Raw genomic sequence first — 12,145 nt, 5'->3', positions numbered from 1 at the left:
CCTCCTGCCGGAAAGCCCAACGACCCCCCCGCCCCAACTAATCTCCCTCCCCCAACTAACCTTTCAATGTTGGTCAGCTGGACGGGTCTTGCTGCCGTCCAGCCGACGGGTCTGCCTCGTGGAAATGAGACGGCACGCCCCTTCCCGGCCCATCCCCGCTAAATCTAAGGCCTGATTGGCCCAGGCTGTAGAAGCCTGGACCAATCAGGCCTTAGGCATAGCGGGTCCGCCCATCCCCACTAATCCTAAGGCCTGATTGGCCAAGGTGCCTAGCCTGGGCCAATCAGGCCTTAGATTTAGCGGGGATGGGCCGGGAAGGGGCGTGCCGTCTCATTTCCACGAGGCAGACCCGTCGGCTGGACGGCAGCAAGACCCGTCCAGCTGACCAACATTGAAAGGTTAGTTGGGGGAGGGAGATTAGTTGTGGCGGGGGGTCGTTGGGCTTTCCGGCAGGAGGAGTTGGGCATCCTCCTGTCGGCGATTACGAGTTTGGGGGGGAGGGGGCTCGGGGTTCCGACAGGAGGAGTTAGGCATTCTCCTGTCGGTGATGGGACAGGCGGCCGCAACAACCGCGGCCGCTATACATATTGCAGCAGAGAGATCCCTTGCTGCCATAAGTATAGCGGCCGCGTCTAATTTAACCCGATTCTCTAAAGACGCCGGTTACAGAATCGGCGTTTAGTATAGGACGCCTCTCCCGGGCGGCCTGCCTGGGGAGCATTTTTTTTTTAAAAAACGTGCATCCCGATTGGCTGATTAGACAGCTGTAGGACGTCTACAGCTGCCTAAAATCGGGACGCACTTTTGGAGAATCAGGGCCTTAAATGTTTTTCTGGTTTGTGATACAGTTTTTTCTGGTTTGTGATACAGCTTTTCTGGTTTGTGATGACCTGTACCATATACAGGTAATAAATGTCTTTTTTTCAGCAATAAATGTATACTGTATTCTTCTTCATGGAAAAATAAGACATCCCCCTGAAAATAAGACCTTGTGCATATTTTGGAGTTTTTAAAAATATAAGACAGTGTCATATATTCGGGGAAACAGGGTATGTAAGATGACTACTGGAGACTCAACTTTGTGGTTTGCTACAATTTGTGTATACTTCCATTCAGTACCTGTTGACCTGGGACAAAGACATGGTGTAAAAATGTAAAATCCTTGTGTTTGTGTGTGCTGTCTCTCTGACCTTTAGATAGGAAGGGGTAAGATGATATGAAGAGAGTGGTCCCCAAATATTCCTTTGTTTTGGAAAGAATAAAATGAAACCAAGTGTGATAACATGTTTAAACCAACAGTTGTCACAGTGAGCAGATTAAAAACACACGTGCACTTAAAAAGAATGCCATGAACTGAGCCATGTTCTGCATGCTTTCTCCACTTGTTTAGGGATTTTAGTATGAATCATTTTTATGCATAAAGCTGGTCTAATAACTTTCATACAGTACAGAAAATAAATATTTTGGTAAGAGATATGTATGGATGATGTGCTGGTTGGCAGCTTAAAATGAATGTTTCTAAAGCTTGTCAACGACATGTGTACTACTTCCAAGTTCCATTGCTGAAATTATATTTTTATTAGGTCAGGTTTCTATCTGGCAAAGATTTATAGAGAAAACATTATCAGTGCACATTTTCAATAGTTGTATTTTTCAACACTTAGTTCCAGCTTAAAAAAAAAATCATAATTTTTTCAATAAATTGCTTTGTGAAAAACAGGAATTTATGTAACAAGGCCTGTAGACCGTCTCCTCTTAGGATATTTTTTTTTTTTTTCAATTGTTGGCAAAGCTAAGAAACAGCTTTTACTCAATATGACTTCAGTTGTTCGCCATACTACTACTACTATTACTACTTATCATTTCTATAGCGCTGAAAGGCGTACTCAGCGCTGTACATTTAACATTCAATAGACGGACCATGCTCAAAAGAACTTGCAGTCTTAATTTGGACAGACAGATGGGACATTTCAATGTTGGGGAGTTTCTGGCAGAAGGAATAATACAATGGATTTAGGTTTCTGACAGTGATTGGGAGTTAAGAGTTAAAAGCAGCTTCAAAAAAGTGAGCTTTTAGCTTGGATTTGAATACTGCTAGAGATAGAACATGGTGTATTGACTCTAGAAGCTTGTTACAGGTATACGGCATAGCAAGAAAGAAGGGACAGAGTCTAAGAGTTCCCAGTGAAGGAGAAGGGTACAGATAAGAAGGACTTACCTGATGAACGGAGTTCATGGGGAGGGGGTGCATATGGGGAACAATATTCTTTTCATTTTGATGACTGGGGGCAATTTTTATGTTCTTATGACTAATATTTATGATGTTAGTAGTCTTTTGTGCATGGTACATCAGTAGGGTTTTTTTTTAAAGTATGATACTTTTTCAGTTTTGAACAAACCCTCTCAACACATACCTTAATTTTGAACCACACTGTTTGATGATCACTAGATGCCAACAATCTCCTAATGTAAAATCAGAAACACTGTCCATAGGTTATGATGCCCTTGTATCGTTTTGTGGTACAAGCACAACTTGAATTCTGTGTTAAATTCTGATCACCCTAACTCAAAAAAAATATAGCAGAATTAGAAAAGGTACAGAGAAGGGCAACGGAAATGATTTGGTTTGGGATGACTTCCCTATGAGGAGAGGCTAAAGTGGAGGGGAGATATGGTAGAGGTCTATAAAATACTGAAAGGTCTATAAAATACTGAGTGGAGTGGAAAAGGTAAATATGAATCGCTTGTTCACTCTTTCCAAAAATACTAGAACTATGAAGCTACTGCTTAGTAGATTTAAAACAAACTAGAGAAAATATTTCTTCATACAACGTGTAATTAAACTCTGGAATTTGTTGCCGGAGGATGTGGTGAAATCAGTTAGCTTAGTGGGGTTTAAAAAAGGCTTGGATAATTTCCTAAAAGAGAAGTCCATAGGCCATTATTGAGATGGCCCCCTACGCTCAACCGCGGAAAGATGACTGTGCGTCCCCCATAGAAAATCCCTCCAGATGGAAACGGCCCGGAAATGCTCATACAGTCATTTCATCCCCCAGCTCTGGAACCAGTTACCTAATCAGATAAGATCCCAGAATTCACTGATGACATTCCGGAGAGCAGTGAAGACCATACTCTTCAAAGAGCAGTGAAGACAATACTTTCAGCTGATCTACAAAAAGTAGCAATGATCATTCTTTTCATCCAAACAGACTCTGACACACTACCCCCCTTTTCTGTAACCTGCCTTTGTATTTTATGACCAACCTCTAACTTAGGGCTCCTTTTACTAAGGTGCGCTAGTAGTTTTAGCACGTGCGCTAGACGCTAATGCCTCCATAGAGCTTGCATTAGTATTTTCCATGTAGCACGGGGTTTGCATGCGCTAATCTTCAGCACGCGTTAAAAACGCTAGCACACCTTAGTAAAAGGAGACTTTAGTCTCTGTGAAATTTCAACAATTTTCCCCATCGTACCCTCTTCCCTAAGACCTGTCATGTCCTGGCTTTTGGTTAATGTCTGCAGTATGAATGTCCTGATGTAACCCGTTCTGAGCTTCAGGGAGGACGGGCTAAAAATTGAAATAAATAAATCCACTGCTTATTCCTAGGATAAGCAACATAAAATCTGTTTTACTATTTGGGATCTAGCTAGGTACTTGGAATCTGGATTGGCCACTGTTAGAAACAGGATACTGAGCTTGATGGACCTTCAGTCTGTCTCAGTATGGCAATTCTTATGTTCTTATGTCCCCCATTTGTGAATATCTGGTCCAGTATGGCCCAATCTCTTATGGGTTCCATTACCAGCTGCTGGAACTCATTTGCAAAAGCCTCAAACTTAAAAAAAGCAAATAGTCACCAACTTAGGTGCTTGTGTCTTTATAAAATAGTGTTAATATGTCTTTAGAAAATGTAAGCCTAGAATAATCAACTACATGCCTAGGTTATAAAACATATTACTCTATGCATGTACTTGCAAATTCTGCCCATTCTCTGCCCGTACGTCACCCTTGTACATGCCCACCAGCAAAATATTTACCATCATATCATTGCAAGTACTTCGATGCTAGTTGGTAGTTTATGAGATCATTTATGTGAAAATGACTGTAAAATTACCTCCTATATGAGTGATTGAAATCCATAGTTTGATGCAGGCTGGAATATTGGCCCTCCTTGCTTTGTAATTTCTAAACCACCATTTCTTCCCAATCATTTTATCTAGCAGTAACAATTTCTGTGTTTCATAATATAAGCATTATATAGAATGTATTTTTGCAAATAATATACTGTAAAATGTTTGAAATTAAGAATGACTATTTTTCTGTTTTTTTCATTTTGTAGAATTCAATTCGTCATAATTTATCACTGCATAGCAAGTTTATAAGAGTACAGAATGAAGGAACTGGGAAAAGCTCTTGGTGGATGTTAAATCCTGAGGGAGGGAAAAGTGGCAAGTCTCCTCGAAGAAGAGCTGCATCAATGGACAACAACAACAGCAGCAAGTTTGCTAAGAGTAGGGGCAGAGCTGCCAAGAAAAAAGCAGCTCTTCAAGCAAGTCAAGAGGGTAATGGTGACAGCCCTGGATCACAGTTTTCAAAGTGGCCTGGAAGCCCCAGCTCTCACAGCAATGATGACTTTGATACATGGAGCACAATTCGACCTAGAACTAGCTCCAATGCTAGTACAATTAGTGGAAGACTTTCCCCAATCATGCCAGAGCAAGATGATTTGGGTGATGGGGATGTACATTCTCTAGTATATTCTTCATCGGCTTCAAAAATGGCATCCACTTTGCCTAGTCTATCTGAGATGAGTAATTCTGAAAACATGGAAAATCTTTTGGATAATCTCAACCTTTTGTCACCAAACACATCTCTGACTGTATCAACTCAGTCATCACCAGTCTCAATGATGCAGAAACCAGCAGGATATTCTTCATACACATCACCAAACACAAGTATGGGATCACCAAACCCAGATTACAGGAAATTTAGCTATGGTCAAGCCAGTTTGAACTCTTTGTCCCCCCAGTTGTCTATGCAAACGCTTCAAGATACTAAATCAAGTTATGGAGTTATTAACCAATATAATTGTCCAGCAGGGCTCCTTAAAGAGCTACTTACCTCAGATTCTCCTCCAAACAATGATATTCTTGCACAAGTGGACGCTGCTGTTTCTCAACCTAATAGAGTGTTGAGTCAAAACGTTCTGATGGTAACAAATTCAGTTATGTCATCATCATACGGGAGCCAACCATCTCGCAACAAAATAAGCCCAAATGTTCACCCACACCATGCACATCCCCAGCAGACTTCTGCAGTTAATGGTCATGCCTTATCGCACACAGTGAACACGATGGCACACAGTTCAGGTTTAAGTCGCTTGTCTACAGTTAAAGCTTCATTACAAGTGCCTATGATTCAGCCCATTCAGATGAGTACCATGAACCCATACTCTGCTCTTAACAGCTGCAATGGCTATGGAAGAATGGGATCTCTTCATCAGGAGAAACTTCCCAGTGACTTAGATGACATGTTAATTGAGTGTTTGGAATGTGACATGGAGTCAATTATCCATAATGATCTTATGGATGGAGAAACAGATTTTAACTTTGATAGTGTGTTGCCTAACCAAAGTTTTTCTCATAATGTAAAGACAACCACACATAGCTGGGTATCAGGCTAGACTATTGAACAGGTAAGTTAACTTTTGGGGAAAATAATCTTAAAATTCATGAAATGAATCTATAAAATTAAATTTATAAAACCAAGTTGCCATGTCTTTAATACTAAATTTAAAGAGAGCATAATGGATGCGATGATAAAATCCAAGTGTCTTTGAAAATAACTAGATTTTAGAGATATTTCAGTGTTTCTAAAAATGAGTGGTTTTTACTTCAGAGTTTCCCAGATCTATTTTAATGACTCCAGTCAGTTATTCAAGTTTACAGGGATATGACTATGCAGGGTACAAATTTACATATATTGGAAGCCCAGGATATGAAAATTTCTTATGCATGTTTATTATTAATAGCTTTAAATCCTAAACAAGGGGAGAGGGATAATTACTATCACATGTTTACACAAGTTTACTGAGTAATTCTTTAAATGGCAAAATATCATGCTTTATTTTACTTAACCCAGGTTTTTCTTTTTTCACTTTACTGCAAGATATATGGCATAGCATGGCAACACATAACACAGTAGGATTATGTTGTTAATAATCTTATATTTACTCTATGGGAATGGCAGATGAAGGGATGAATGAGGTGCAGTGATGGTCCCTAATTAAATCTTCATGCGGCTCCAATGCAGGAGATACCGACACTGAGCACTTTACATAGTTTACAATACGCTTTTAATTATTTAATTCATAGTTTGACTTTGGTACTTAAGTAATGAGAACACATAACACATGACATGACAACACGTGACATGACATAACACATAGGGCTCCTTTTACAAAGGTGCCTTAATGCGCGGAATAGCACGCACTAGCCCCTACTGCATCCTCTTGAGTTTTTTGGCTAGGGCATGCTATAGCATGCGCTAATCCGGTGCATGCGCTAAAAACGCTAGTGCACCTTTGTCAAAGGAGCCCATAGTTTTTAGTTTTATATTGCATAAGTCTTTCAGTTCTATGCGGTTTACAAAAGAAGTAAAACTGACCAAAGTCAGCGAGCTACAACATAAAGAGGTTTACAGAAGAGGTAAAGTTGATCAGTCAAAGGACTACAACACAGGTAAGAACTCCAGTTAGCATAATTACAAAGGTTAACAACTGGAGTGGGGGAGGAGGTAGAATAGGTCTATAGTTGATAGGCGGGGTTGCATCTTTAAAGTCTCGTTAAGAAGGGCTGCTGAATTTGGGCAATAGGTGTGTTTTATAGGATCTTTATGAAGTGCATGTAGGTAGTTGATGCTTTGAACAGTTAGTTTAATTCTAGGTATCTGGAGGCGGCTTGGTAAAATAAGAGTCTGTTGATTAATCTTTTTTGAATGCATCCTTTAATTGAGGGGAAGGTAAAAAATGATCATTGACGAGTAGATCGGCCTGTTTCAGTGAAGATGAATTGATTGGTAAAGTAATTGGGCAGTAAGCCATGTAGTGCTTTATAGAGGGAACAGCCAAATTTGAAGAGCACTGGTCCCTCTATTGTCAGCCAGTGCTGTTTCTGATAGAATAAGGTTACATGATAACATTTTCTTAGATTGTAGATTAGTCTGACTGTGGTGTTTTGGGTGACGCTCAGTCTTCGGAAGTGTTTGCGTAAACCTGCTAAGTATATAATGATGCAGTAGTCAAGAATGCTTACGACTAGTGCTTGGACTAGAAGCTGAAATGATGCTGGAATCATGAAATATTTTCTTATGAATGCACACCATGTAGCTATTTAAACATCTCTATCATATCGCCCCTCTCCCGTCTTTCCTCCAAAGTTCGGGTAGAGGAGTGATGGCATCGCGGTAGGGGAGATGAGGCATCTCTCCTGCCACGATACATCACCCCCCCACACACACACACACAATATCGGGGCAAGAGGGAGCCCAAGCCCAAGCATCGACCCGCCCCCCTCGATTATGTTCGGGGCAAGAGGGAGCCCAAGGAGTGGCCTAAGACTCCCGGGCCTATTCTGGTTGGCCCAGGCGCCTTTGGCCCCACCTGTGGGCAGGGTTTCAGACGCCTGAGCCAATCCGGCCCCATTCTGCAGCTGGCTGGCCTGCCGGACGGGCGGGTTTGACACCCATACATCCAGCCAACATTTTACAGGTATGGGGGGTGGGATTGGGGATGGGGGGTCGTCGGGTCAGCAGGGGGTTGCGGTTCGGCAGGGGGGGCGATCGGGGGTTTGGGGGGCGGTCGTTGGGGGGGTTGTGTCGAGGGCAGGAGGGCCTGGGATCCCTCCTGCCCATATTGTAGTGGGGGGTAGGGGGTCTGCCTGGGCAGGACGGGTTGGGCTCCCTCCTGCCCGATCATGTAGGAGGGTGGGGGGAGAGAGGCCAGGAGGGCTTGGGCTCCCTCCTGGCCTGATCGTAATTGGGGAGTGCCGCGGATGCCCGGGGCAAGAGGGCTTGGGCTCCCTCTTGCCCCGATGTCGTCAGGGAACGTCGGGATGCCGCAGGGCAAGAGGGCTTGGGCTCCCTCTTGCCCCGATGTCATCGGGGAACGTCGGGGTGTTGCGGGACAAGAGGGCTTGGGCTCCATCTTGCCCCGAACATAATCGGGGGGGGGGGGGAGTCAGTGCCGCGGGGCAGGAGGGCTTGGTTTCCCTCCTGCCCCGATGTCGTGGGGAGGGGGGGGTTTGGTGTGGATTCTGTAACTGGTGTTGTTTTTGACAGACACCGGTTACAGAATCCAGCTTTTAGGCGAAGGACTGGCTCTTCCTTTGCCTAAAAGCCCTTGTGTTGGACGTTTGGGGCTTAGACGGTTTTTTGGTTCATTATGGGGTATAAGTGTAGACGTCGTGGGGGTATAAGTGTAGACGTAGTGATGGTCTGGGCGTTTAAACAGCTGAATGTAGAGGCAGGCCTTTATCAAAAAATACCTCCATTTGGACTTTTTTTTGATTATGGACATTTTCCCTGCTTCTTCTTTCAAATTTAAGGCCTTAGGCCAAAAGGGGACTTAGATGGTTTTTTTTTATTATATCCCTCCACATGCTTTCTCTCAGGTTTGTGCATTTCTCATTTGGCAATTCATATAGGTTCTTTGTACAAAAAGATGGAACATCTAATATTTATTTATTTATTTTTATAATTTATAAACCGCTCCATAAAAACATACATAATATTAAAACAGACAGCATATAACACAGATTACAACTATTATAGCAGGATTTAAAATTTCACAGTACTAAAATAGTATAATATTGCAATCACAAAGTCAGGTTCTTCTGCTACTTTTTCTCTCACATAGTCATATAGCTCATGGTATAGTCATAACACTAAGACTATACATTTCGCAGTAATATGATATTATCCAAAATTACTATATCAGAATCATAGTTCTTCCTTTGTGTCTTTCACAATCTTAATATTACAAGATAGCTGTAACTAAATCAATGTTGTCCCACCACTTGTCACATGAAAGCATTCACAAATAATTGTGTGTTCAACATTTTCTTAAAGTTCAAATGATCAATTCAAAACTTCAACGTTCCAGGGAGAGAGTTCCAAAGCTTTACCCCAACTATAGAAAACATAGACGCTCTCAATCTTACATAATGAACTCCATCTTCTTTCTCAGAAATCAGTTTCATCCCTCCCTCAAATCTCAACTTTCTACTTAGTTGGTAGATTTTCCAAAGACTTCAAAAACACAACAAAGGGAAGGACCAATATAAAATCTGGTGCACAGTTGAAAGTACTTGGTAATAAATTTGTTGCTGAACTGGAAGCCAGTATAGTTGTTTTAACACAGGAGTAATATGTGCTATCTTTGGTCTACTAGCAATTAACCTTGAAGCAGAGTTCATTAGTTGTTTCAATGCCTTATATTTCAGCTTTTTCAAACGTAGGTAAAGCATATTACAATAGTCCAATCTAGTCAATATCAATGCTTGAACCACAGAACAAAAATCACATGGAAAAAGCATTGATCTTAATCAATATAAGGTGTGTAATTGGGGGTGATAGGTCTTCATTGTGTAAGCAATAATCAATCACTAGTCAATAGAGCTTCATTTTTTTAAAGTACTTGTAGATTTAAAAAAAACCTTGAATTGTATTCAGCATCCAGGGGCATACCCTCAGATTCATGATATTGGAAGCATGGGTTGAGGGCTAAAGCAGAAGAAATCTGAAAGGAAATAAACACACTATCTCTGCTTTGGGTGAATCAATTGGAATCGATTCCTTTTATAAAAAAAAAGTCGGCCTCCCGATTTAGTGACCTTGCCAGATTAGTTTGGAGCGGAGACAGAACATGGCTGACCAGTGAGCATTTTTCCCATGAACTACATGCCTCTAGGTAACCGCCGTTCCCTCGATTGCCTTCTGGCTCCTGCTTTAGGGGCGAGGATCAGTTGGGAAATGCTTAGGCACTCTTTCCAGCATCCTCTGACTTCTCCCTGGCCTCCCGCTCTTACCTTCAGATAATATAGCAGCCTGCAGAGAGGTTCGCTGATGCTGTGGAGATCCTTACAGGCTGCCATTGTCCTCAGCAGCACGTTTCCTCTGCCGCGATCCTGCCCCTGATGTCAGAGGAGGGATGGGACAGCGGCAGAGGGAATATGCTACGGAGGCCGATGGCAGCCTGCAAGGATCGCTACAGCACCGGCGATCCTTTCTGCAGGCTGCCGTATTATCTGAAGGTAAGAGCAGGAGGCCAGGGGGGAAGCCAGAGGATGCTGCAAAGAAGGGGAGAACATGCAGGCCTTCGGGGGGAGCAGGCCTTTAGGGGGGAACATGCAGGCCTTTATGGAGGCCAGGCCTTTGGGGGAGGGGGCCCTGGTGTAGAAGTACACGGAGGGAGGGAAGGGGGTTCAGAAAGACATGCATAAACCGGACTGGGGGGGGTAAAAGAAATAATGGGTCTATAAACAAAGGAGAAGGGAGAGAGATGGTAGACAATGGGATTTAGGGAGGGAAGGAACAGAAAAGGAGAGAAGTTGGACACAAGGGATGGTGTGGAGGGTGAGTGGGGGATATAGATACTGGATAGGAGGGTGGTTGGGAAGAGAAAGGGAGAGCTGGTAGACCCTGGGGTAGTGGGGAAGGAGGGAGAGATGCTGGATGAAAGGGTAGTTGAGAAAAGGAGAGATGGTGGATCTGGGGATGATGGGGTTCATCGCAGCAGCTGCGGAGATGGAGACAAAAAAAGGAAAGATGCAAGACCTCCTGGGGAGGGGAGGGAAATAGAAGGGGAGGACAGAGATGGAAGAAGGATAGTTAGCACGGAGAAAGAAGAAAACGACAAATGGGCAGGAGACCCTGGCAAGCGAGTTATCAGAAGACAACCAGAGCCTGAGATCAACATGATTTGAAAAATGACCACACAACAAAAGGTAGAAAGAATAATTTTATTTTCTGTTTTGTGATTACAATGTCAGATTTGAAATGTGATGTTAGACTGCGAACGTGAGCTAGGATTTAACAGAGAGAGAGGAAGAGTCTTTTTTTGTTTGTTTATTTTGTTTACACCACAGCGCCAGTGTGGGTAGGAGAGGGCAAAGGGGGTGAAGAGGCTATAAAATATACTCACCAGGATGTTTGAAAAAAACACTCAATTGGGCAAGAAAATCGAATCGAAAAATCGATTCAATAGACTAAATCGAATCAAAATTTTTTTTACTGAATCAGGCAGCACCAGTAGACGGATCTCAGCAATTCCCTATGCTGCCAACATGCTTGCATTCTGGCTTGCATCAAGCATTTAAAAAAAAAAAAAAGATGTTTTCGTGTACAGATACAGTATTGTTGGAGACCTATGAATGAGGGAGAAGTAGCAGAAGCTGGCATTGGTCTGCTTAGCCAGTAAGTGTCTGATTCTATAAACGTCACCTAACTTGTAGGTGCCACTCCATGCGGTTGTCAACAACCATACCGTGCCATTTATAGAATTACGCCTAGCGGTGCCTAAGTGAACTAAGGCATTGCTAGGCATCTTAGAGGTAGGCACCGGTAAAACCTGGCCTAATTCACCAGCACCTACCTCAGATGCCTGCATACCATGCCTGTTCTCCACCCCTAACCATGCCTACTTTTCAGGTAGGCACCAGAGGGTGCTTCAACTTAGGTGTCACTAGACATCGCATGGATATCCATATTGCAACCTAAATTATCAACTAAAAGAAATGTTTTTAATGGTGTGGTCATTTACCATGCCATTTAACCCATTAAAAACAAAATTAAGTTCTGCATGAATTTTAGTTAGACTTTGCTAGGTATCTCTGAGTAGATTGCTCAGCATCGCCTAATATAGGCACCATGTATAGAATTTTCCCCTAATTGTATACTTTTATTTGGTTCAGACTGGCAAAAGATGTACAAAAAGTGAACTAGCACAGTGGTTCTCAAACTTATATTATAGGACCCTTCAGCTAGTTGAATTTTTGATATATCCACAATGGATGTGCTTGAGATAAATGTGCATATACTGGTAGATACATTTTGTTGTGGGCATTTTTGAAGTAATTAATTTTTTTA

The 12,145-nt window shown here is 42.4% G+C and overlaps 1 protein-coding gene across 1 annotated transcript in view; it reads left to right on the top strand.

Moving 5' to 3' along the window:
• Positions 1–12,145, top strand: part of FOXO1 (forkhead box O1) — a 94,182-nt gene that overhangs the window by 78,901 nt on the left and 3,136 nt on the right. The window contains exon 2 of the mRNA XM_033949854.1: positions 4,341–5,696. Within this exon, the coding sequence (XP_033805745.1) occupies positions 4,341–5,684 (1,344 nt within the window). The 3' untranslated portion in view covers positions 5,685–5,696. The remainder of the gene's footprint in view (positions 1–4,340; positions 5,697–12,145) is intronic.

Source organism: Geotrypetes seraphini, chromosome 6 (assembly GCF_902459505.1).
Source record: "Geotrypetes seraphini chromosome 6, aGeoSer1.1, whole genome shotgun sequence".
Lineage (NCBI taxonomy): Eukaryota > Metazoa > Chordata > Amphibia > Gymnophiona > Dermophiidae > Geotrypetes > Geotrypetes seraphini.
The sequence above is the reverse complement of the archived record's forward strand: the minus strand, read 5'-3'. Positions and strand labels throughout refer to the sequence as shown.